This window comes from Tinamus guttatus, unplaced genomic scaffold (assembly GCF_059628265.1).
Source record: "Tinamus guttatus ecotype Peru unplaced genomic scaffold, ASM5962826v1 Tinamus_guttatus_pri_ptg000497l, whole genome shotgun sequence".
Classification (NCBI taxonomy): domain Eukaryota; kingdom Metazoa; phylum Chordata; class Aves; order Tinamiformes; family Tinamidae; genus Tinamus; species Tinamus guttatus.
This window is the reverse complement of record NW_028289031.1, coordinates 3,239,465-3,266,983: the sequence shown is the minus strand read 5'-3', so window position 1 is coordinate 3,266,983 and position 27,519 is coordinate 3,239,465. Positions and strand designations below refer to the sequence as shown.

The window sequence follows — 27,519 nt, the reverse complement described above, 5'->3', positions numbered from 1 at the left end:
GCACTGAAACACTTCTACAAGGAGCAGCAGGCTCACACGAGGGAAGCACAGCCACAAACACGGTCACATCTACGGGTTCATTTTAAGCCCAAGACACAAGGCCAGCTCAGATTTTTGAATTTTTCCATCCTTGTTCACGTCGCAATGGTTGAGCAGAATCTGGCGAAATTTATCCAGATCCACTCCGCTGATGCTGGGCTGGAGACAAAAAAGAAAGAGCTGTTTTTAGGGGAGAAAATACCTCTGGATTTCACTAGTCTTGGGAATTTCCACTAGACCAATGAGAATTATGGAGACAGGGAAATACTCCGAAGCTACCAAGTGGCCTGGCCGCATGCTAACTTGTGGAAGGCAGGGAAAGCAGAAATGATGGTCCTGAAAAATGGCTATGGCTAGTTTTAAGGGACTGCAAGTAACTGGAAGGAAGTCTAACACATTTTTTTTTCCTTATCCAGGTCTATAATATCTGATCTATATGACACAAAAGACTGTAGGAGGACATGTATCCACAGAGCCACAGAGCTTTGCACTACTGGGAGATTTTTTTCAAAAGGAGAACAAATTCATGCACAGCTCCTGAGGATGATGAGGCTGAAGGCCCTTAGCTAAGGTGTGAAATCCCCTCTGAGCACGCGCATGCACAGAGCATAAATCCAATGTCCTGTCTCTTCTCACACACGTCCTTACATATTACATGGCCACAAATACGTACGTACACAGCCAACATATGGCCACGTGGTTTGCATTTTGGTTCAAACATTGTTGTGGTTCACAGTATCAATTTCAGCTTTCTCCGGCAGTTTGGCAAATGTGAAAATATGTCAGGAAAATATTACTCTCATATGAAGCTGGTTTACACAACAAGCATATTATAAGTTTATGTGACATCCTCTGACACTGTAACTTATTTTGTTGTTATTGGCTATAGCTATCCAAGGTTCAAAGGTGGCATATGGTCAATTAAGTTGGAAGCGAGAAATTGAAAGTGGCTGGCAGAGGAAGGTGCTAAATGGCAGGAAACCAAGAACAATACCCACCAGCTTTTCAGAGGCTGAAAGCAGATGCCATTATACCCAGCTGCGTCATTAATCCATGGACATGCACAGTTCCTCTAAAGCCAAGCTTTGTTAAAGAGGAGTCGTTATATAGATTATAAGGGAAGCTGCTGGTGACCTCCATAGTTAGCTTTCTGATCATATTTCTTTATAAAAGATTATGAAGCGTTTTGTTTGGAGAAGCCTTCATACTTCCCAGTATTTGCAGAAGTCCTAAATCTTTGGCAGATATATTTCTATTGTGCTATTCAAGCACCTCTTCCTTATTCTGGGAAATTCCAATAGGATTTTGCTGAGACCCAGAGCATTGAGAAGTGCCTTTTTTTTTTTAAACTCATATATCTCAGGAGAATTGTAGCAGCAGGCCAGAGTATTCCCAGTAAATGACTCGGTTCCTGCTTACACAGTGGCAGCTGGAAAACATGCAGTGTGAATGTCGAGGCGCTCCTGGGGTAGAAGCAGCAGCCAAACAAGGCATAGGCAAGACCTGAGCAGGGCTCCCTCTTTACTTGTCCCGGATGCAGGCCATGCTCTGAAGGGCTTATGGTTTTTCTCCTCTGTGGATATTATGTACTAAGGAAGAGCTTCAGCAGCAGAAGAAAGAGAGTCCACCTGGATTCTTTACAGACATTCCTCCAAAGTTTAGCAGAGTTTGCTAATGGCTAATTCATTTTTTGGGGGGAACACAGTGTCCAAAAATGGACAAATCTCTCACAACGAGGCTTAAACATATCTTGGGGTGAGAGGTACCCCTACACTGACCTGCACTTAGTGGAGACTGCTCAGAAACCAAAGCCAGACAGGGGCTTGGTGTTAGGGCCAGCACTGGGCAGCTGGATTGAGCTGCAGGCTCCACACTCAGCTAAATAACCTGGTGGATGAAGGTGGTTCTGCACAGAGTGCTTCAGCATGGAAATGAATAGCTCAGGCTCAGAGAGAGCCGAAGAATGGATCAAGAATAGATCAAAAACTATACCTTGAACCACATCTGGAAACTCAGTGTAGTCCAATGCAGATGGATTCTGCTGTCTGTAAAAAGCTCTAGTCGCACACAGGGTATGCTCTTCTTAACTGGTGGAAGATACCAAGTAGTTTTCAGTGTATTCCTGTTAAGAGCTAACACACCTTGAAGTCCACAGGTGTGGTAAAGATCATAACCTCAGTGAAAAGGAAGGAAAGAGGAACTTCTGGAGACTGATCCATGCTCATGTTACGTTAGCCAGGTCTTTGAAGTGGAAAAGTTTAACAGCAGCAATTTTTTGTTTGTTTATTTGTTTTGTTTAAATATATATAAGGCTCTGTACTACTGTTACCACATTCCAGATGTGCACTGTCTTGTCCTCCATGAACAGCTGTGAGGCAGGAAAGATCTCCAGTTTGAAGGCAGAGTTATGAGGAGAAATGATTTGCTTGAAGCCAAAGAGAGTTTCTGCAGCAGAGCCAGCTCTCTGGAGACCCATGCTGGGGTTTCAGTCATCTGTCTTTTGGTTTCCAAGCACAGCATATTCCTGTATGCTGTGGAATATCTATATCTGAATCCGAGTTCATTGCCTTGCAAAATCACAGCCATTAATGATCTCATGCTTGAATTTCCTGAAGTTTTGACCAAGTTTGGTGATGTGCTGGGAAGTATTGTCTGTACTGCTGTTGGTGGGAGCTGAGGGCACTCAGGTCTTACCAGCATTACATGTCATTGTATTCAAGGCGGGAGGTGATTGATAGAAAAAAGTGGTGGCACATGGTCTTCATTCTAATTTCTCTTTCTTTAAGCTTACTCAACACCCTTCAGCTATTTCACACTGAATACTCATTTAGCTAAAGAAAACAATGTGTGTGCGTGGGGGGCTAGTGTAGACAAAGACAAAATTTTCATTAAGTGTTCGTGATGCTGTAATGTCTACCTAATTTACAATATGCACTAGAATGGGCCTTTCTTAAATACATTCACTTAGTAAAGCTGTATTGATTTGTCAGGCAAAATTTATGTGATGAGGCAAATGTTCTATAGTATAGTTTTGTGGCAGTAATTTCTGCCTCTGATCTAAATGAAATTTGACTCTAGATTCTCGTTATCCTCTCTATTTACATAACTTTAATAAAACAAGCACTTTCCTCTCTGAAAAACAGAGTGCTAATAAATACAAAGAACCATGAAGCTACCTTGACCAGTTCCATCATATCTTTGACAAACCCATCCACTTCTGGGCCTTCAAGGGCTCCTGTCTTACTCTGAAAGGCAAAAGAAACACCAAAATCCTTCAGTAAGTAAAAAACACAATGTTTACTAGTCAGTAGGTCCACCCTGTCACCGGGCTCTAGGGTGCCAAGATCCCTTCCCTCTTCCCAAACGAAAGCTCAGCCCAGACTCCCTAAGTAGCTATAATTTCAGTCCTACACCATTCTCACTCTGCCCCCAAACCTTGCACCATTGCCTGGCACCTAGAGCCCTATGACCTGTGGGCTCAGCATAGCTACAACCCCCGAGCAAGAGCTACAACACCCACAGGACTGAAGTAGTTTTAGCAGTGGATGTTTAGTCTATAAAACCTAAGGAATGCAAGAGAAGAGCTTCTGGGACTCACAACGTCGTAGTGTGCAAAGATTTTCTCAAAATCTCTCTTCCTTTCTTCTGTGCTACAAGCCTGCACACAGGGAGGACAAGGACATGAAAAAGGAAAGGACGGATTCAAGTTTGAGTACAAGTTATCTTAGCTGAGAAACGCATGATGAATCCTTGAAAAAATACTGTTACTCACATCCATTTTAAATTGAAGAAGGAAATTTTCCTGGAGCGCTAGAATTCTGAACAGAGAGATATAAATTACAATCCTTCCACTTTATCATCTACATGCAAAACTATTCTGAACTATTCTGGTTCATAAAGCAGAGAGATTTTCGATTATAGGCCCTTTAAAAAGAAAATCACCACAGGGTTATTTATAGAGGCCTGTTATGTGAATGTATGCCCCCCCTCCCTGTTTGATGAGGGAATTGCAGGCCTTCTTCGCTTCACTGAAAACGTATTTCTAAGTGCTCTTGATCCTCACAGAGTATTTCTGATGACCCAGTGCAATGGAGGTTGTCAGCCTCTGAAGCAAGAGCTACCAGACAATTATTCCCCTGTAACTGGATTGCTGTGGTGTGTTAAAGCAAATAGCAATTTATTGCTCTCTTTTAGAGGAGGAATTGGTGGCTGTAAAAGTAAAGGACAAAGTAATGCTGGCCTAAGCTCAGAAACTGGACAAATTCCTTTCCTTTCCCCCACAGCCCCTTGCAGCACTGATAAAGGCTTTTATCTCTGCAGCTGCTCTGCTAACCCTGAGCTGCTGAACGTGCCGAATTGCGTCCGCACGCCCCAGGGTTTGGGAAGTGGGGAGCGTGCTCAGAGCAGAGGGCAGCGCAGCTGGTGCTGGGTGAGGGAGCAGCTGGGCGAACCATCTTGAAAGGGTAAATGCAACAGCAAGCTTTTAAGAAGGCTTTACTTGTACTTTTGAAGTCCCATCCACTCATTCCACATTCATTTGTACACATGCGCATACTCTCTCTCAGTGAAAACCATTACGATGCCTTTGAGGGATGAGGGATCAGAAAAGAGGCAGAGGCACGAGTCAGTCTTCAGCATCTTTCACTCCTATGCCAGTCTCATCTCCCCAAAATCCTGTGCTACAGATGTTTGCAAGCCCCCTTGCAGTGTCACCTTCTTTCCTCAAGTGAACAGCAAAATCATTTTGCAATCCCACTTCATGCAAAGACTGCAAAGCAAAGACTTGATTTGAAAAGAGGCAGGATTCAAATGCACGTCTCCACAGGGAGATCTGTTAATGCTGTCAATCCTCTCCCTGGGTGGATCTGCGTTGCAAGCTGAAGAAAAGTCTCCATGTTATTAAAGCCTACCTTGCTAGGTCATTCAGGTCCAGCCGCCCATCTTTGTTTTTGTCAAAGATTTTCATCTAAAAACCAAGGAGACAGTGTTGCTTTAAGAGAGTAACCTTGAGGCAGGGACTGAGGAGGATGTGCTTATAAACTGGCTGAGATATGTTTAACTTTGCCACCTAAGAGGGCCGGGGAGACTAGGCAGATGGGATGAAGCCTCCACACCAGCCTGGGGAAGTCGAGGTGGTCCTCAGGGCTGGCCCCAGGAGGGCAACGGGCAGTGGGATCGGAGCAAGGAGTGACAGCCCCGGCTTCCCACATCTTCCCATGGCCCAGCCACAACCCAGCCAGCCACCCAAAGCCTCAATCTCAAAAAAAGAACAGCGGGTCTCTGACCAGTACCTCATCCCTGGAAAAAAATAAATGGGGAGATTAAAAGCCCTTCTGGCCTGGATTCATCATTTTCTTTGATTGTTGCTATAGCTACAGTGCAGCCAAAGTGCCTTCTTCCAAGAAGACTAGGACAAGGCAAGATCCAGGCTGCCACTGTAAAGAGGTCAATCTGTAGAAACACAAATATTATCTTTTCCTTACTGTAAGCCTTTTGATGAGTCATCTCCAGGTATTGTTTCTTATTTATTTATTTTTATTGCCTTGTGTATTATTTGCCACTGTGTTTCCCTGCCATGCACAAGTAAGAGTCATTTACATAGGAAATGGTGAGTGTACTTAATGGATTCAAACATGAATAACTTACAGCTCGAAGCTGGAGAAAAAATGTAGTTCTTGTTTTAATAGGAAAAAATAATATTCTTCTTAGATGGATTAGTATTTTACTAAGATTGCTTGCCTTTCCTTGTCAGAAAGGGGGTATCCAGAGGTATCCAGAAACTGGATACCTCTTTTTCTTTCGGGAGTCTAATTTGACGGTGGTTTTTCATGAGCATTGCCTCTGCCTTCCCCTTGCTCGATGGAAGGCAGCAAGGCAGAGTATGAAGAGCCTGTGGTAGCTCGTGGTTGTACTGGATTGAGATAAGACTCTGCGAGAGGCCCTTATTCAATAATTATTCCGAATGATTCACACTACGGAGGTTTGGATGGGATTTTTAAAGAGCACTCAGTAAGGCCCACTTTTCCCTGCATGGAAAGGAAGCACAGCACTCCTACGGATGATTGAGGGCCCATATTGGGACCTTCAGAAAATATCATACCTAGGCTCTATTGCAATTTGGGTTGAAAATGCTTCTCTAAATCTCTCATTTTAGCCCATCAAGGAACAGGAACTATCTGTACAATATTTGCAGATGCCATAAAGCAGAGCACTACATATGGTGGGGAAATACAGTGCTTTCTCAGAAGCTCTGGGCTAAGCACTTTCCTGGTGTGGCCAAAATGTATTCTGCCTGTCTGAGATAGGGCAGAATTTGCTGAAGGCACTGGCCTAATCTTTTTTTTCGTATTAAAGATATAAAGTCCTTACTGAAGCATGCTAAAAAATACTGCCTTTAGCACTTACTCTCTTTGGCATCAGTTTCTGTTATGTATTTCTGAGTTCCTGCAGATATTTTTTATTTTTCTACCATTTTCTGAGTGCCTCAGAAGTGCTCTCTTGAGACTAAAACCCTGCATTTCAGCCCAGAAACTTCAGATTTAAGCAGATATGTTACTCTGTCTGCAGTGCCTCAGGAGAGCAAATATATAGACCTTCTGAGGGAAGCTTAACTCTGTGAACAGCAGGTCCTGACCTCTGTGCAAGCCCTCCAATGCTCACACCTATAAATGCTGACTACGATGGCAGCTCTGAGACCAGGCCATGTCCCCAGTTCAAGGAGCAGAATTAGGCATGTTTTTCGTTTCACTCTGGGGCAAGGCATGATTTTGTTTTTCAGTCAAACATCTCTTCAAATCTCATCTTCTTTTCTATAAAATGAACAAGCACCCTGGCCTATCTATGCTTTTCTTGGGACAAGCCGTTGCTTACCTAACATCTGCTCTGCATCATGGGTACATGTTTAGGATTTAGAAGTCACATTTAGAAGTCATGGGAGGCTGAAGAGCTTCCTCTTAAGGCAATACTCTAGATTAAAGGTAATGGTTCAGATGTGAACACCTTTCTGTTTCCTTATCAATCTTCTGAGCCAGTGGTTCTAAGATTTATCCATTTCTGGATGCTTTACAACTTTCTGATGGAGGTGCAGACCCTCTTACAACAGGTTTAACAGAAGAGGTAATATATTCCTTAGCAGAGCACTTAATAAAATGCAATGTCCCCAAGTAATTGACTTTGTTCATGCTCTTTGAACTTTACATTTAACTTTCTGTGGTTTACCTTACTTATATCTAATCAGCTCTCCTCTCAGGCCTGTTTCACTCAGCTCTACTTTTGCAACATGGAGAGGGAGACTTTGCATTTTCGAATTCCCCTTTGCCTTTTTTTCTGCAACAAGTATCCTCAAAAAATATTTTCAAACAAGTTTAATATTTTGCTTGCCTGCACTAGTCAACAAAGAGAAAAAGCAAAGTCTTGCTGCAAGACTAGGCTGAGCTACTTCTTCAATAACAAATTTCACATGAAAGATGGAAAACATGTAGTGAAGATGGAATAATGTTCACTGCATTAGTTCAGGTACCACAGCTAATAAGATAGACATAATTCCGTTACCCGAACAACTGTAGCTCATGCATGTCCAATATATGGCAACCTTAGGATGTACCACCCAGGAAAAGCTTGGGATAGGATTATTAATTAAACTTTCAGATTTAAGGCATGCAGGTATTTGATCTGATCAGATAATTGTGTACTTCTGTACACAAAGAATGACAGGGGTATTCATGCCTTATGATGAAGCATGGGAAAAGTAAGTAGATATTTGAAATTATTATGAATTTGTTGCTACTTTAAACTTATGCCTTTAATCATCATCTTGACATGTTAAGGATGGTGGACTTTCAGTTTGCATGCCTGAGACGTGTATTTATGCTGCCACTCTTGTACGAAACATCTCAGCATATTTAACCTGCACTTAATCTTAGTAAAAGCTTTACCGTATCTAGCACTATGTTATATAAAATGATGCATTTGCTTTACTGTCAAGCTACCTGATGTTTTAAAGTGTTTGCAAAATTAATTCACTGACATTTTAATGGCAGTGCACCAGGGGAGTCTTAGTTGTGTTTGTTTGAATTTGGTCCCTGCACTCTGAGGCAGACAGGGCATAAATGAAAGCTGGGTTGGCAAAACAAGAGTTGTTACATCTTGCTTTTCCTTTTTTAAGTGCAAAATCAAAACTGCCATTGGCTTTGAATTCAGCACTGAGAATATCTCTTCTTCCTCAGTGAGGCATTGTAAAGAAGGCTGCTGAAATACTGAGGTGTGACAAACAAAAGCAGGCTTTGAAGAGCAATCTGAGGTTATAAATCTGAATTATTTTCTGTAGGAGAGGCTAGTACGGAAGTAAACAACCAAAAAAAAACAAAACAAAACCCGTGATCGGTGGAATTACTGGTGCCTGTCTTTAAATGTCTTTCTGTCTGGGTTCTGTGATGTTCTGGGTTCTCTGTCTGGTGTTTCTCTCTCTTCTTTCTCTGACCATCGAGTCTCATAAAATCTGTATGGAATTTCAGTGCCTCTAAACCAATGACCCCCCTTTCAGACTTAACTAAAATTGGCTAATGAGTAAAAAAGCTACTGAGGGGATGGACACATCCCTGTGGGGGTGCGCATGGTCCGTATCCTGAGGACAGGGCAGAAACCTGAAGGCTCTTGCTTTACAATAGCAGGACCCTGTGACCAGCAGGCTGCCCTAAGGGCAAAAAATCCCATTCTTTTGCCCCACCAGGTCTTCTGTGTAATCTAGACAAATCATTTAGAGAAATATTTCAGAGAATATTTTTTCCTCCTGAAAGACCACAGGGTTATCTGCTGCGATTTTCTAAAGCCTGCAGGTACCAAAGCTCTTTTTGCTTATCTTTAAAAACAGCTTGGCCTCAAATGTGATTTTCAGCTTTCCACTAGCTTACGTCAATGATGATCCTCAATGGCAACAGTGCCACTGGGATTAAATCTCTGAGAGACATGGGAGCCAGATTTCCCTCCATTTTATTCATCTCTGGAGTGAGGGCCCTTTATAACATGCCCCAAAGCTGCCATTCAGCAGGAAAGGAAAATGTGTTGTCCCACAGGCACGGTCCTTCATGCTGTACCCCACTCCTATGATATTTCTTGGACTTCTGGAATTCTGATCATAACCTTGGTTTAGAATCTAGTCTAGGCAAATAAAGATTTGCCTTTCCATTGCACCATTGCTTTGGTGGTCATAAAAGACTTCACTGGGTCAGCTAAGCAAGCTTGAGGTATAAGATGTTAGTGAGCTAAACATAAAGAGATATTAGACTCACAGAAGGGTTAAGAATGGAAGGGACCTCTAGAGATCATCTTGTCCAACCCCTCTGCTCCAGCAGGGACACCTAGAGAACAGGGCATAGGGTGGCATCCAGGCAGGTTTGGCAGATCTCCAGAGAAGGAGACTCCAACTGTTTCAAAGACACAGAGGATGGCAGAAGAGGATTTACCTGGATTTTCTGTGCTCTAAGTCTCTTTCCCTACATGTTTATACAGGCCTTGTCGAAAAGCACATGCAGTTACGTTTTCACAGCCAAAGAAGTGGCCACCCAAAGCTGATAACATTGCATTTGCAGAGGTGCCATTCCGCCATCGTGAGAGCACCAATATTCCATCCAATGCAAAACAAAGGTAGTCCACAAATCATGTTCATGGACAGAGACAAACTTCCAGACATCGAAGGGATCTGTTTTCCGTGGCACAGGAGAGTAGGAGTCCTCACTTAGCTGGAGGCTCCCATGTGAGCACAGCCAAGGCTCAATATGTCCTTGAGGATATATCCAGCATAATCCTTGGGGCTCCAGTTCTCAAGGGAACATCTGCGTGCTGATGCACATGGTAACACCATGACAACATTATGATCAGTAGGATTTCTATTGTTGACCTCTCTGGAGCTAAGACTTCATTCCCAATCGCCATGTACTAATTTTCAAATCGTATGGTTTGTGATTAATGTTCACTGAATTATTAGTCACTAAACTTACTTACATTACTGCTTTCCTAGAATTTGGTCTATGTATGTAAGGCATAGATCAAATTCTGTTTTGCTTTTTTTTTTCTACGCTTCGCTAAAGTGTAATGACATTCAAGTTACAGGTCGTTTTTATGTTCATCCTGATATTATTAACATAAAGCGAAATAAAAAGTGAATGTCAATTTTCTACGTGTGATTACTCAGCAGTGTATATAACTTAATCTGCTCAAGTTCAACTCAGTCATGAGCTTCCCTGAGCCTGGCTTTGCAGACATTGGGTCTTCAACCCAGTGTGCATTCTGCTAGCTGGAAAACTATAAGTTACTGGTGTTTCTATGAACAAGGTGCAAACATATGCCAAGGTGCAAAAAGCCAAGTGAGATGTTTTGGGAAATTTCATCTGGTTCAGAGAAATTAAATCTGGTTTGTATTCAGGCTTTTACAATATACTCCTTAAGTACATGGCTGTAAATGTGCACATATGTAGAAGCTGCTGCTCATGAAAAATTGGGCAAACTCATGAATTCAGTGTTTGTGGACTGAAACTTCACCAGGAGCCAGAAGTCCAATAACAGTTTTAATTGGGAGCTGGATGGAGGATGAGAGAGGTTGTTAATAAATACTGCTGTCATCCTCCTCCTCATGACAAAGCAGTAATGGTGCGAGTTTGCAGCTCAGAGCAAGACAGTACTTAGGGTCAGACCCTAAGCAATGGCTCTAGGTCTATGACCATGGGGAGCAGACAAACCCACAGATCATTTCCAAGCTTTCAGAACTACATGTGACTAAATATCTTCTCCTGCAATTGTGTTTGCGTAAATAAATATTAATATTCACTTAATGACTATTAATGTAAACATTTATATGCATGGACACGAAACTAGCAAGAATTCTGCCTCTAAAAGGGTCTTTCTCTGTATAATTTTGCTACATGGATTTCCTTATGAAAAGTCTTGAGCATTCAAATGTTCTTTCATGACTATGCCCAGCAGCTGTAGTGCTCCTAAAGTCTTGACTTATAAACGCATGAGGCACAACACTAATAAATTCACTACATATTTTCTCCCCAGGGATTCAATTTCTGTTCCTCAAGTCCCTGGTGTAAATCTGTGTTCTTTGAAGAAAGGGTGTCAAGATCACCAAAAGTCATAGTATTCTGCTGACAAATGGCTTCTAAGCAGCCTGACAGTATCGCTCCTTTGCAATTACAACCAGTATAAACAAAAAAAATGGAAAAGGGCTTCAAGTAATGATAAAGCAAAGTGCTACCCCAGAGACTCTGTTTTCACATCCATAATACTTGAAATGGCTAAAGAAGGAGAAGCAAGGGGTATATTTCATATAGATAAGTATGCATACATATATATTAGTATGTATAAATATATTTATGCTTATTAAAAATACAAATATGCGTGAGAGAAAGTGTATGTGTATATATGTGCGTGTGTGTGTGTATACACACACAACACACACAGAGCCCTGTGCAGATATGCATTTGCACATGTTTTTGGAAAGTCTGAAGAGCCCAAATTGTAAATACGGAAAAATGACTTGTAGCAGGATCCCAAATCCAGTTAAGGCAGAGGAGAGCCATCCCTGACATGACTGAGCTGATAGCCGGCACCTTGATGTGTGCATTATCATTGCTCCTGGCTTCTTTATTCTGTCTCTCTTCCCTCATATCTCCTCGGGCCCGTCACTCGCTGTGCTATGTTGGACCTAGATCAAAGAGAGGAGAGCGCCTGTCTTCTTTTGCAGAGGCACTGAGGGCATTTCTTGCTCCTCAAAGAAAAACAAACAAAAGCAACTCTTGCAAAAGAAATACGTTCTTCCCCCTTCCGATTTCTTTTCCTGTTCTGTATGAGCATTCATAAAAGCAGAAGCCATTTGCAAGTAGTTTGCACTCCTTGATCGGAATAATATCCACTCAGTCCTCTCACCAGCTTAATCTGCAAACACCCACCACAGAATCAGAAGATGCTTTTTATTTTTTAAAAAGCCTTTAAAATGACACTTGCTATCTTTTCTCCTTTATCCACATCTCCAGAAATCTCAAGGATCCACTCAGTATATCAGCAGCTGCTGAGGATGTCTGCAGCTGGCTGCAGAGCAAACAAAGCAGAGATGGGTAAAATTCCTATGAAAAAAGATGGGATTGAAGCTCCGTGGCACAGGGCTTATTTCCACCCAAATATTATTACAGTGGCACTTGGAAGTCTGGGCAGGAGAAGTGGGCAATTGGGAGAGACCTTGTAGCTGTGAGCAGCGGAAACAGCCCAGTCCTGACCTCGCCACTCCAAACAGAGAAAAGGGGGGAATAAGGGTGTACGGGAAAGAAATGCAAGTAAGGAACTGGTGCTACAGATTGTAAAAGAAGAGAAAGTCTATGAAAAAAAATCTGTAATTAAATCTAAATAAAAAGCTGCACTGGAGCAAAGTAAGTCAGGCACTGTAACCCCTTTCTCTCCAGTGGTGATGATGGCAAAGAGTAACATCAGGACTCTGCGCTTCTGACAGTCCCTGCTCTGTTGGTTTTAATACTTGACTTCAAACGTAAGATTGAGTCTTTCTTCCCTCCTATAGCCCTGCACTACAACTTTGGATGTGTTTCCATGCATTCATTTAGCAAAACTAGAGCCTATCTGCTGCTATTCAGATGCAAATGCTCTTAATTTGCCATGATGTGCTGTAGTCAGATTTTCCATTTACTATGAGATATCATGGAGTAAGATCACACAGGTAGGTAACTGCTGAAGAAAAGCTGAGACATTGTAATTGCACATCCTACCTTATCTCTAGGAATCTGGTCGCTCTTAAGTTTATCGCATGGTATCACAGTGGGGGAAAAAAAAAATCACCTGCAAAGCTTCCATTTACTAACAGGTTACCATCCCTGGTTCTGCTGCATTTCAAAATTTAGCAAAATTTTGTCTTCACAGAGCAGACTTGCATTTCAGGACATAGATTTCCCCCAACACATGAAGCAGTTCTTTCCCCAGATCAAATCTTACTCTGTACCACAGAGGCTAAACTGCCTTTTCAAGGACACAAAACCAATCTGTGAGAAATATAGAAATAGAAACCAGATCTCCTGGCTATCAGCCCTGGGTTGAATCACTAGACCACATTTCTTCTCGACTGCACAGTTATCTAGCTATATTTGGGGTGGCAAGAACCACTGTGTGTGTAATAAAATATCTATCAGAAATGGAAGAAGTTGGATGAAATGAACCGCCCCATGTCTATAAGCTTCAAATTGCTTATTCCTCAACACTTGGTAAGAGATTAGCCACTGGGGAAAGAGACCTTGGCGGAGCAGTATAAAAGCCATTTGCTACCTGGAACACTACAGAAAAGATTTTTGTTCTAACTGTAGCTTTTGGGCTTTTTACTGTTTTCAAGGTCTTTCAGCTGTAAAATAATTTCTGTAGCTTACTATCCTCTCCCTTCACTGACCTAGAAATATGAAAAGATGTATACTTTCCATCTGTACGCTTTTTCATTTTGCTCTAAAAGCTCCCATTTTTAGTCACAGATGTACCCTGTCTACATAATGCTGCAGAATATGTGGGCTTTTCTTCTTTTGCTTGTCTACGAAGCTGTTTTGTAGGTACAAACATAGACTTTGCGTGCAGAATCTAGAAAACCCCATGTGAAAATCATGCTGAAAATTGCAATGGTAGATGCCTCTGAGTGGAAGTCAAATGATACTCTTGATAATGTCATCAGAAATGAGCTTTTTCTGTGTGTGTTTTTAGATGGATAGATACAGTAAGTAGAGTAAGGAATCCAAATGACTGATGATAAGCTTACACCAAACATTATGTTGCTGGTACCAGAATCGCAGCTGTCCTGCAATAAAGGAGGGGAAGAGTTGAAGCCCTCAGGCTTTCGCCCTTCCAGCCTTTGGAGGAAGCAGCGGGAAGCCCACAACACTGCCTGGGTTATCTGCGTGTTGTGAGGCCAAAGGGTCTGCCAGGAGGGAGAGAGCTGGCTGAGGCTCCATGTATTCTGAAGAAGGATTCTCTTCACCAAGTTTTTTTTTTAACAGGTTTGGAGCTCAGTTTGTTTTGGCAGAAAGTCAGGCTGCGTGCTCCTAATAAACAGCTGAGCATAAAGCAAAGCAATCTAAAACGCTGTTGGAACAGAAACACCTTTCAGGAGGGCATCTACAGCACTGAACATCTAGGCATTGATCTGAAGAGACACTTTTAGGTAGTACTATTGGCTGACAAACATAGACGCTGGATTTTCTTACCATTGTATCAGTATATTCTTCCAGCTTCACCTCAGCAACCATCCTGTTATGCTGCAAGAAGAGATCTCGTAGGAAATCCTACAGTGAAGAAAGATTCAGATTTTTATTCTTTAGGGTAAATTCAGTCAAAACCAGCAAGAAATCAGATCCAAGCTCAGCAGAGTTGTATGCATCTGATTTAACATAGTAATAGAATAATTCCCGTCAAGTTATTAAAAGATAAAACTAGTCCCACAGTATTTGCTAACCAATTTTAAGTCAAGATAGCCTCCATCCAGCAAAATGCTTCAGCATCTGCTCACATGTCTGGTAGGGCCTGTGCTGAAATGATATCCTGTGTGGGACTTGAGCGTGTGGGTCTGCAGCCTCGGGGTGGCCCAGCTGCCTCCAGGCATTTGAGCCACCTTTCCCATGCAGGACTCTGCCTCAATGGACCCTCTCTTGCAAATGCAACCAGTGCTTGAAAGGCTCAGAAAATCAGCAGGACTGGGGGGAAGAAATACAGATAAGGGCCTGCAGGTCCCACAGGTGTGGTGTCCTCTGCTGAGCAACGTAGAAATGCCATTTATCGACCGCACAAAAAGACAGCATGTAGGTAAAGCCAGGTTGAAAGCCGCAATTCAACCCCACAGAGACCTGTTTGGACAACTTACTTTGAGCTCGCCAGCTGAAATAAATCCACTGCTATCAGCATCATAACTGCGCCAGATCTGAATGGGGATACATTGATATGACCACATAAGTATTGCAGGCAGCCATCCAAAATGTTGATAGACCATAATAAAGCTCCAAATCAGAACTTTCATAATGAGCCACTGTTGCATTAGCCAGTACTTAATTAATCGTAGACACAATAAAATAAACTTTCCACCCAACAGCTTTTACTCTCTTGTGGATGTTGTACATATGCCACGCTGCAAACACATATTTAACACAGTCACTCTTTCTCTAAAAGCAAGAAAATAATGAGAAACCGATCCACATTTCTTACCTAATTTGCACATGCATTTACACAACATGGTAATTTTCCTGAGTAAAAGTCAAGTCAGTACACAACTGGCCAATTAGTTTCCCACACCCCCACATTGAACATGAAATAAAAGAGATGCAGTCTTTGAAAAGTCAAAGTTTTAAATTTAATAAATTTGCAGGGAAAAAAAAATATATATATACCAGCAATACCAGCACAGGGAGCAAGATGGGTGAAACTTCTGGCAAAGGCAGTGCATTGGGGCACCCAGGGAGTCTCCAGAGCAAAGGGAACCCCCTGGCTGGCAGCATCTCCCCCCACCACATTAATGCACGGAGATTTTGGGGGCAGTGAGTGATCAGGAATTGGCCAGTGCTAAGAAAACCCAATTGCCCTTTTGGTCTCTGCTGGGGTGAGAACCTGCAGCTTTGGCTGTAGCCCACAACTGGGCTGGATTAATCAGCAGGGGCTTCGGTAATCTCTCATCTCTGGCAGCAGGGCTCACAGAGGGCTGAGGTTGTCTAACAAAAGCAAAATTTATCAAACTTAAGCAAAAGCAAACTTGATGCATGTCCTTTATCTACTTCTAGCTACTACTTTTTTTGCTTTGCTAGTGAAAATAGTGTAAAACAGTCCCTCTCTCAACTTAAGAAATATTTTTCTTCCACAATAACCACATATTTTCCATTCAGTAGTCTGCAAGTGCTTCAAGCGTATATGTTGGAGCAGCAATGGGTGTGCAGTGCTACTCACCCGCATAAATTCCACGCTGTTGTCCAAAGGAGTTTCCCGTCGGAAAAGCAGCAGAAAGTTCTCATCATCCGGCAAGATCATATTTGCAAGCTAAAAAAAAGACAACTCAGGGAAAGTAAAGATAAGGAAAAAAAAAAAGTGAAGCTTGGACGGCTGATACAGGAGATGAAACCTGGGCATGTTGTTTTCATGGGAACAAAATGCAGAGCAGGTCTGGCTAATGTAGTCCACCATGTCTGACCTCCTCCTCCGCCAGGCTTTATCTCCCATGCCTCCCTCCTCATTCTGCCACCTCCGCAAAAGAAATTCTGGGAAAGGGGAGGGAAGATATACCTCTTGGATTTCCAGGCGTCCATCTGCAGTGACATCATAGGTGGCCATAAATTGCTCCTTCATCCTCTGAACTTTTTCCTCTGTGATGGAGCTCTGCCATGGGGGGAACAACACAGACATGAAAATGCTGAGGGTGCTAAAAAAGCCCCTCAGGAAATTCCCCCTCATTTACAGATAACCCCCCAGAAAAATGTATCCTATACAGACAGAGACTAATGTTTCTGAAAGACCACAAGCTAGGAATGATTTTTGAAATATATCCTATGCATAGCTTTGTCGCAACTAAACTTTCCAATGGGGGCTTGGGGACCCAAGACTCCTTCAGCAACTCCTTTAGCTTCTTTAGCCAGGTGTTTCCCCTATATCTCTGGGATTGGCTTTCCACCATGGGTGTACTGGACACATTTCTCACGCTGCTCATTTTCTTCTTGTTTTATTCAGGAAGACACATTTATCCCTGAACTGCATCTCTCTAGTTCATTAGATCATCTGCCTTGAGGGCATCTGCAGAGCTAGTGTGTCGCTTATTATTATTACCAGTTGACCGCTTAAAGAACTAGCAAGGCTTTGGCACCAAGCCCTGTCAGTTTTTTGGGGGGTCAGTAACATGGAATTTCAAGCTACTTACATTCCCTTTACATATGCTCAACCTAACTATGAATTTCTACACAGAGAAGAGTTTTCAGGATTTATCCGCCTATGCATTCTGGCAGGCATTCCTGTGACAAGTGAAGTACTTGGGTTAGTTTAATCAATCAGGCATGATTTCCTCTCAGCAGTCACCTCTGGGATATCTGGTTTGCCTGGACTGTATAATGAGTCATTTGTCCACATTGAGGAAAGTCTTCTGGTCAGACAAGCTTCAGCTGGGAAGCTCACCTAGATAAACTCTCTAAAATTCTGTGAAGATGAGAACATCCTGGGATTACTATTATATTAATTATAAATCTCTTTGTTCTTCCTTTTCAGGTGGGGTCAGAGTGTTGAAGGAACTTTATTTGGCCATGGTTGAAGTCAGTTGCTGTGTAGCCAGGTGTCAAGACCAATCTCCAGCTGCTATTGAGCAGGGCTGTGCAGAGCTTTTGCTCTAGAAAGACTGCCATGGCCTGCGGTGAAGATGCAGAGAAACACTTGGATGTCATAGAGGAGGTAAAAGAGCAAAGAGCTGAGGAATAAGATTTCTGATTTAGAAGTAGCCTAAGATCATTAAGGAGGGCTATCTCTGCTCCCCCCTTGCCACCAGCCTTCCTCATACGGTTAGATTCAACTGACACTCTCCAAAGGCCTTCATTGGCTTCTGATCACAGCAGAACGTACATACACACAGATGGGTGGATGGGAGATGTGGCTGAGCAGTTCTGATGGGACCCAGCTGGGCAGCACAGTGTGACCCACCTGCTCCCGGGGACTGGAGATGGTAGAGGGAAAGGGGCCCTCCGGGCTTGTTGACATGACACAACCCTCACCTTGTGTGGAGCAGTGCAGCCCCAGACACCTCGTGGTAATTCATTAGATGCGAGTGGGTGTGTGGATGCAGGGAGGGCTGAGGAGGAGCGGGCCGTTAAACAAGTGCAAAGGGTTTTCTTTCACCTCCGCGTTGTAACTCTTCCTTGTGCTATTTAAATTGCCTTCACCTTGAGGCTGTGAGACACTTTCCAGGCGTGGGGCAAGCTCACTGGTTATTCACTTCAATAGGCTTGCGGAGCACTCTGGAATTATCCTCCTCCATGCCCAGTAGGAAAAGTCATTTCTGAAACTATAATCATAGCTGATATTTGAAAAAATGTGCTGGGGAACTCAGACAAGTCACTTGCCAAGAAAGCTTATTGCTCAACTTTGTGTCACCTGCTAACAACTACTTAATTGAAATTTAGGTGGCAGGAACATTATCTGCAAAAAATATGGCTGTTAGACTATGAGATACATCAAGCAAATATATCCAACATGTGGGTGTGTGTGCAATCATAGCCCAAAGCCTTGAGTACAAGGGCTTACACTCCAGTGGATTTTTCAAGATGGACAGTCTAGCTCTGGATGTAAATATGCTGTGTGTGAAATACAAAAGCTAATGGCATCTGCCAAAAGCAGACTTTTACCTCCAAGAATAAAGGCAGAGTAAGAGGTGCTACACAAGCTGACTTTTCCAAGACACCAACTCAAGGTAGGTTATTTTCATATGACAGATTTTTACATTACCTATGATATATTTTCTCATTTTATGACTGTTAGGTTTCAAAGATGAACTTTACTTTTACAAAGAAACAACCCAGCTAATGAAAACTAGACAAGCCCAGACCCCCAACAAGCCATGTTTTGTGTGGCAAAAGGCTGAGGCTACCTGCCCTTGTTCCTCCCTTGAAGGAACTGAGGCCGAGCCCCTGGTTTCTTTAGGTCGTGTTGGCCTATGGTTTTGTCTCCATACCAGGGCTGCTCTATTGTGGCAGCAGGGCCGTTCCCAGGGATGGATATCAATAGATGCACATTCTAAAAGCCTTGTAGATATAGCAACTAATTACTGCCATGTTAGTGTATTAATCAGATGATTGGATTTCCAGTAGTGTTGGAGGTTTGTGTAGACAAGATACAAATGTTGCTAAGAGGGACAAAATATCTTTTAAAGTCTTATACCAAGGGAAGAAAGCAGGGACATGGGAGAGCGGGAAGGAGAACCTGCCCAACATGTGTGCACAGGATTAAACCTCATTGACACAGAAGGTTGTTTTTCCCTTCCTTCTCCTTAATTAAATCACTTTTAAACTAAAGGTTGAGACAAACGGGACAGACTAAGCTAAAAATGCTCCAGTTTCAAGTGCCTCAGACTTGCACACCATTTATTCAAGTCCTATGGGTTACAAGAGGAATAGCATAAAATGCAGTGGTGAGGAAGCCCTGGAAAGCAACCGTGCCAGCAGCAGGACACAAATCCATGTGGCTTGTCCCTGTGAGCTGGGAAGGGGGCAAATGGCTTCTCAGAGAGCCAACAGCCTTGGCTCAGCACAGCTGGTTTCATGAGAGCTAGTGATGCTTCCCTATACAGTCCCTCTACTACCCAGTCTAGCTGCCCAGCTAGAGTAAAACCCCAAGCCAGGGCTGCACGAGCATACCCATTCTAAACCACAATCCCTCATATTCAAAGGTTTGCAAAACACATTCGCTGCTTGTGCTAAAATTTCACACCTTAGTTACCTGCTCAGTGGAACTTTCCTCTGAGGCAAGTTTAAGCACATGTCGTTGCCTCCTTTCTTGTGATTTTCTGAATGAGGGACCCTTTCACAGCAAGCAGGTGTTGTTTTTTTTATTTTCCCTGCTGCACACACGTCTCTGAGGTTCAGGTGGAGAATTTTATTAAGTGGTAGTAGCCTTAACTAACAGAGGACCACATTTTTCTCCTTAATTACTGCCTCCTTAAGGCAGAGACACCTGCCTAGATGCTCGCATTCAGCATCAATTGGCATGATGTAATGAAGAGGATTTTCCCACAACGGGCAGGAAAACATACCTGAACTAAAACCTGCCTCCAGTTTACTAAGAGCTGGGCTGAGGAAGAGTGTGGCTGTTGGGAGAGCAGCACTTTTGTAGGTTTCTTCATATGAACTATAGAACTTAGATGCTTGGTCCTCATACACTGGGTGCTGCATGGTTTCTAAGAGCTGTTACCCATTCTCTCTTGTCCAACCAAGGAATAAATCCTTGCTATGCACAATAAGAAGGAGAACAAGTCATTTTTTTCCACATAAAAGCATATAAATTATTGCTTTGACTTTGCTCATGTATCTCACAAGGTTAAGGGGAAATTTACTTGCTATACAGTTCTTCCTTAGAGTTTTGCAGAGAAAAACTTTTATACACCAAGTTGCCATAACAAATGAATTTTCTGCTTTCTCCTCTGTGTCCAGCCCTTGTCTTTCCTATTGTGAAAATCTTTTAGACGTATTTAGCATCACAAAGATAATCTGGATTTTAATACTGTTTGTAAGAATGCAAAGAGCATGTTCACATTCTTTAATCTGCATGGCATTTAATTTCTTTGTCATGGTTGTTTATGACTCTTTGAAAAATGGCTGTAATCTGTCTTCTTTGTTAACCCATTCATTCTGTATTTCTGCACTCTTTCCCTGTGCTTTCTCATTAAATTTTTCCTCCTTAAGGGATCCATGCCATGCCCAACAAAAATTTGCTTTCATGATAACACAACCATGATTTGTCTTGATAAAAAAAGAACCCAAATCTGTGAAGCAATGCAGGATTCTTACTACTTCATGAAAGGGGAAATCCTAATTATTTTTTGCTGACTGAAACAGTCTTGTCATAAAGATTCCATAAGGAAAGACTTTTTTTTTCCTTCTTGATTTGAATTCTGGAATCGATTACCTGCATTTATATTAAGAATGTCTAAAGAACAAGAAGAAACTAAATGTAAGTGATGTTATAGCCTGTTTCCTGAAAAAAAGAGGCTTATCTGAAAAAGCTGTTTCAAACACATGTTTCTACTAGTAACATTTCAGCCAAATTTGATAGAAGGGCAAAGGGTCTCAGAGATATCAAGTTCCTACGGGATCAGGGAAAATAAATGGTGTCTGCCAAAAATGCTAGTTGGAAAGCCAACCTGACAATTACTACTGTGCCAAAAGCCACATAGTCCAGCAAGGAGGATAGCAAAGAGCAGATGAGAGCTCAGTAACTTGCTCTTTGACCTGAAAAAGAACCCTTTTTTCTCCCTTCTTTCAAAACCTGTAGCACTAAAAAGGAAATTGCACTAAGGATTTCACTTCACCCATGGAGTTGTACAGCGTACTGCTCTGCTTACCGTAACATGTGATTTCACCCTGCAGCTACTGAGCCAACTTCCTCCCTGGGCCAATGTTGATTATTTAACTGCAGTGCTATCATTTAAGAATTTGGCCCTGAGCTTCAGTAAAGATTTACTATAGACCTGGCATGCTATAAAAGATAAGCACTTAGACAGTCATCCCTTGTTTTCCTTCTCTTTTAGCTCTTTTCAGCACATACGTGTGAAATGTTTTTGCACATAGAAGGCATTAGCATCAAACAGAGCTTATTAGAGGCTTCCATGTGCTATTATGGCTTTGTGCTTAGGCTTTGGACAGATTCCTCATCCTGTCCTTTTCTCTAGGCTAAAAGTTTTTTGGCCTGCCTATTGGTATAGAAAACATCATTTTATTTATTTATTTATTTATTTTCTCCACAGGTGTGCTGAGATGCCCCCATGTATTCAGAGTCCTGCAGAGTTAACATGCAGGAACAGGAAAAGGAATAGGTCAAAATTACGAAGGATGGCAAAGCCAGGTCTGAGAAATATAGACATATGTAGGCAATAATCAGAATCACCTCAGGGTTTGGATATCTGGTTTGGCTGGGAGGAGGATGCAAGCTGAACGCTTTCTGCTAAGGGTCTTCCCACTGTCTTGTCCTGGGGACCTGCTGGTCGCCAGAGGCCTGGTGTGACCCCAGGTCTCTTGGGGTAGCAAGAGGAGGGTTGTGGTAGACAGGCATGGGAAGTCTGCTTTGGATGGCTTTGTGCCTGCTTGGTGTTTTGGACCTTGAACTAGAGCATTGCTGACATTGCTGCCTGACCACTAAGTTAAATATCTGATTTAGATGGACACAGGATTGTGCAAGGCAAGAATGAAATTTCTGGGGACAGCAAGTGTGGCTGGAGGCTGCTCATCTTTTCTGAAAGGGAAAAGTGAGGGCAAAGCAACCTTTACGGCTGCTCTGAGTGAGCCCTGAAGGACATGAGTCCTTTCCAGGCATAATTATTGGGGTGGTTTGGGGGTCAGGGGAATTATAACAAGGCTAACACCTGTCTTACCTCAGTACATTGTCAAATATAACCACACAGGGCTTCTTGCATGTAGGTAAGAGCAAAAAGCTTTTATCTGAAAGGTCTTCTGTTCCTAAATCTCTGAACTTAAATGAAATCCCTTTCTGCAAAGAACCCTGCAAACATAATACTAATACGCATTCTTGTATCTCTCCAGATATCTTTGATTTCACAGAATGTTTCAGGAAAACATGAATCCAAAATACACAGCCATTTATATATAAACCTTTTCTTGTCTAATTATTACAAAAATTTATGTAAACCTTCTTTGAAACTAAAGCAAAGAGCAAGGAGTTGCTATATGATCCCTGTACAGAAATAAGCATATACAGTGATATAAGAGAGAAATGTAACAGTTAGTTACCTTTGCTGTTCCCATAAAATTACTTCGTTAGTGTTGAAAGTGTCTTTTTTGCCCTGATATAACAGGCTTTTGGAAATAAATGATGGAAATGATAGATGTCTGCAGTGTAAGAGGAAAAGGGTTGTGAAGAAGTGGGAGAACAGAGCACAGACAGCACTGCTGTACCCTTGTGGTCGCTGGCCACAAGCTGGCAGCTAATGTGGTAGGAGAGAAGCCAGTGATGAGGGCCATGAGCAATGAGGGGCAGCAGCTCACAGAGCAGTGCTCGTGCTGGGCTGAACTATCCCCGATTCTGCCTCATAACCCCAAACCAAACACTTTACATTAGCTCTTCCAGCCGATGGAAAGTTTATATGAACTTCTACTCCCTCAGTGTCATAGATGCACCATATTTCGCTGAAGCCTTGCGAAGAGGCAATGCACATCTGGAAGCTGAAGGCCTTTTCTCAAAACCGCCCACGATTTTAAGGGGGGAAGAGGGAGGTTGCACCAGCTGGCATTCAGCTCATCTTACAAGGCATGATCTAGGTTTGCCTCTGATTCAGTTTCACTCCCACATTCCCCAGTAAAAGAGGCTGAATTAACCACCCTGGGTGAATGATATTCCAAGTTTCCTTCCTTGCCCAGACCTATCGCCAAGAAATCTCATTCCCAGATCCCTGGAGAGCGCTGTTTTGCATTGTTTTCCCAGCTGCTCGGATCCCCTGGCATTTAGTGTCAGCTGAGGGTGCAGCAGAGGAGCTGGGAAGAAAAACAGAGCTGAAGACTACAGTGGTCATTAAGGGAAAATAACAGCTTAGAGAGCGCAGGCTGCAAAAATATAATTATGAAACTGCTTGCTATTCAAGCACAGACAGCTTTCAGAGCTGATAACATTACTTATCACTTGCATAGTACTTTAGACATAGTTACTAATTAATCCTTGCGACACATTTGGAAGTTATGTCAATGTATATTACTGTCTTTCCCTTTCACTGTGCATGGAAACAGATTTTAAGAGCACAAAGAAAGGATCAAAGCTACCATTAAAACACAGAGCTGCTCATTCCCAGCGCTCTGCTCAGATCACTAGTGCCATTACCTTTCCAGTGGGTAGTGAAAAACAGTGTGGTTTATCCCTCACACAACCAGAACAACAACAAGTCTGTATAAAACAAAGCACCTGACAGGGAGAAAAATGTCTGTTTCTAGCTCATGCTTGTTGTAGGAAGGTAGCAGAGACCTTGGTATTATCTAGCACTATAGGTGAGCCATTTCATCCCCGAACAATAGTGAGGACTGCGAGCACCCGCATGGGAAAGGGGAGCAAGGCAAAGCAGGGCCCTGTTGCTCAAGAGCGGGCCTGAGCACCTGGAGAAATCAGCAAACACGTCCTTCAGGATTAGTCTAGGTCTGCTCTCTAAGAGCGTGAAAATGTTGGCTCTTTCTTAGTTTCGTGTGTGTTACTCTGCCCTTACTGATGAAGACTAGATAGTGGAAACGAGTGAGACGAAAGCTAGCTGAGTGCGCTGCTTTGAACTGCAGAGTTTGAGTGGCACTGTTTGGCAGGCAAGCTGTTTGCTGTTGACCTCTCGAAGTGGTTCAGTGCCAGAGCACCCTAATTCTGCACGTGCCCAACACTGCATAATAAAGTTCATGCTGACCTCAGTAAGACTGCAAATATTGCTGTAAAATACCATTTTGCAGCTCAGATGGTGTCGTGCGCTGCTTCCAAAATGCTCCTCTGAGGGAAGTGCAAGGTGCGGGCAGCAAAGGGGCTGCCGAAGGCTCCGCCTGGGAGCTGACCCAAGGATGTATGCTGCTCCAGAGCTGTGCATTATTTGACAAACTGAACTTTGACGTTATCACTAATTACGGTAACTCTAGAGAGCTGTGCTCGGAGGCCCTTGACCTCAACAAGCTGCCACGGTGCTGAGCTCTGGTTGCACACACTGTGAAATGGCCTCTCCTGAAGGATTTTGCACTTGCAGTCAGTCAGTTCACTTGAGGGTACTTTGCACGGGTGTTTCAAGACCAGAAAACTAGTGGCTCTTTTTAAAATTTGTAATCTGCTTATCTGTTTGTCCATCCAGCCATGTTCCAGAAAGACATTTCTGCAGAAACTGCAAAGATTTCAATCAAAAATTACTCGTATATTAAACAAAAACTTGCTTGACAAATGACTCACAGCATCTTTCCTAGTACAGCCCCAAGGATCCAAAGGATCCTAATTGGTTTGTAAGTACAATTCTTATTTTACCCTTGATATTTATGAAGTTGAGATTTTTATTACTTTTCCCCTTTTTGTTAATTACTTTTTGCTTAATAGAATTATTTTCTTTCTGTTGTTTCATGAGCACTATTTAATGTTAATTAATTCATATTTCTCAAAAACTGACCCCAGGAATAAAGTTATCACAGTGGCAAAACTAATCAGCACTTGCTTGAACAAAACCTAAGAGTCGTGTGCTGCCCTGTTCTGCCAGACTGCGTGTCAGGGCTTTGCTTTTTGGTTATATTCACTGGCACTAAATAATTTCCCTACAGGCTTCCAGCCAGCATCTTTAGCTTATATCAGCTACAGTCTCACAGCGATAACATATAGCGGACTGAAAAGAAATGATGAGACTTCTAATGTTATCACATTTTTTATTTACCTTAAAAGCCACCTTATTGCTAAGAGGAAAGTTCTTGGCCTCGGGTATTGCTAAGGAAGTCAGCAATCAGAGAGCAATAAATACCAATAATATCTAAACATAATGACCTTTTTATTGGCCGTTGATGTACAACTCCAGCCCAGTACTTACTTCTGGTCCCAATTTCTCCAGGAGATGATGAAAAAAACTGTCAAGCTCCTTCCCTTCTATGTAACCATTATCTAAATGCAAATGAAAAGTATCAATGACCGGGTGTTCCTGGCTGAGCTCTGCTGACCACAAGCCCTGCGGTGGCCCGGCCCTGGGGGGACGCGCGGTGGGGCCTCGGCCGGCAGCACCACAGCTCAGGCGCACCCACTTCAGTTGGGCACGTCTATCTGAGCAGCTCTGCAGGCTCCCTGAGGGTTTCCCTTGTAGAAAACTTTTCGGGAAGAAAAATAAAGGGAAGAGGGATTACAAGGGGCAGCAGCAAGCAGAAAGGGGAGGTGACGAGTAGGGCAGAAGCTCTAGGGCCAAAAGGAGGTGTGTTCAGCCGTGCATTCTGGGCCTGGGGCAGGGAGAATGGTGGTGGGGAGAGGGCACCTATGACACCTGTGACCCCACTGAGGCAAAGTATGAACACGTAGGTGAGCGGATGGCCCACACAGGCACCCCTCCACGTGGGCATCCCCCCAACCTGCCCCTTATGGGCACCACCATTGGGCACCACAGCAGCAGCCACACTCACAGGCACCCCATGGGCACCCACCTGCATGTGTGCCTTCCCATGCAGCCCCTCCACCCATGGCAATACCCACATCTGCAATCAGCCCCCCCTCAATATAACACCCACATGTACAGGCACCCTTTTGCACCACCCACATTGGCACCCACCCACAAATGTACCTATACAGGTGCCCCATTGGCGCTCACCCACCCAGTTATCTTATGGGCACCCACTTCCATGGGCACCCCCTTGGGTTCCTCAGTGGATACCCATCCCCATCAGCATGCACTCAACCCTATGGGCACCACAACAAGTGCCAACACCCATGAGTACCCCTATGGGGCACTTCCATGGATACTTCAGAGGATTCCCCTTCCCATAGCCATCCCAACTGGTATGCACCAACATGGGTACCCCTATGGGCACCCAGCCGTACTGGCACCACAACAGGTGCCCAGACGCATAAGAACTCCTCTGGGACACCCCCATTGGTACCCATCCCCATAGCCACCCCAACCAGCATGCACACATATGGGTACCCCTAGGGGCACCCAGCCCTACAGGTGCCACAAGGGGTGCCCACACCCACGAGCACCCCACAGGCACCCTCCCACACGGGCACCCCAATGGGTATCTCAGTGGGTACCCATCTCCGTAGCCATCCCAATCGGCGTGCATCCCTATGGGTTCCCCTGCTGGTTCCCCCACGGATCCCCTCTCCCCGCAACCCTCCCCAAGACCCCCGGCCCCCCGGGCCCAGCCCCACTCGCCGTCGAGGTCGCAGCGCCTCCAGGCGCCCAGGAAGGCGGCGGCGTCGAGGCGCCCCGCGGCGCCGCTCTCCATGGTGCTGCCCGGCCCGGCTCGGCCCGGCGCGGCCCCCGCGGCGCCTCTGCCCGCGGCGCGGCCCCGGGCCCGGCTTTGAGCGCGGCGGCTCCGCCCCGGGGCGGCCCCGGCACCCCGGCCCTTCCTCCGCGGCCGCCCCGGGAACATCCCGAGGAGACACTGAGATGTGGACCCTCCTCCTGCACTGGTGAGCACGAAGCAGTAACACGGGGCAGGGAGCTCCCTCACCCTCCTCTTGGCCCGTTAAGGGTCACGATGGTTTCTCGCTGAGGTAGGGCCATCTACAAGGTGAAGCACCTGGGAATCTTAATCCTGCTCCTCCCGGGATGCCAATGAAAGACGGAGCCTCGGGGTCTAGAAGTCTCGCTGCTGGTGCAGGTCACTTTATTCCCACTGCTCCTGCTCGGTATTACACAGGAGCTGAAGGTCACTTGTACATATAGGTGTAGGGATTGCAAATCCCTGGGAGCGTGCTCACTGCTGCTGTTGCAGTCTTCACCCGGGCTTCCAGAGTGGGTTTTGACAGCATGACAATGATGTCAAAACCCTTATATTACCCTTATAACTTTGTTATCTCAAAAAGATGAAAGATACCGGACTGAAAATACATGTTCAGACTTCTAATGTTGCCACATTTAACAAAGTTATAACTTTTCCTTATGTTACCCTTATAACTTTGCCAGTTGTTTGAATATATATATATATATATTCTGAGAACACGAGAACACTGACTGCTTTAGAAAGCCTCTCAGCAGCAGACAGAGCAGAGATGCCTTTCAAAACAGCA

At 43.8% G+C, this 27,519-nt stretch overlaps 1 protein-coding gene across 1 annotated transcript; it reads right to left on the bottom strand.

Annotated features, from left to right (window-relative positions):
* SCGN (secretagogin, EF-hand calcium binding protein) lies at positions 1 to 26,732 on the bottom strand. The gene is made up of 11 exons (XM_088533421.1): positions 26,660 to 26,732; positions 25,334 to 25,404; positions 16,339 to 16,431; positions 16,006 to 16,095; positions 14,936 to 14,992; positions 14,283 to 14,360; positions 4,950 to 5,005; positions 3,812 to 3,857; positions 3,638 to 3,697; positions 3,216 to 3,284; positions 1 to 198 (listed from the first exon to the last, which is right to left on the bottom strand). Exons 1-11 carry the CDS (start codon positions 26,730 to 26,732, stop codon positions 70 to 72), a joined length of 822 nt encoding a protein of 273 aa, XP_088389547.1. The 3' UTR covers positions 1 to 69.
* Between the last annotated feature and the right edge of the window lie 787 nt (positions 26,733 to 27,519).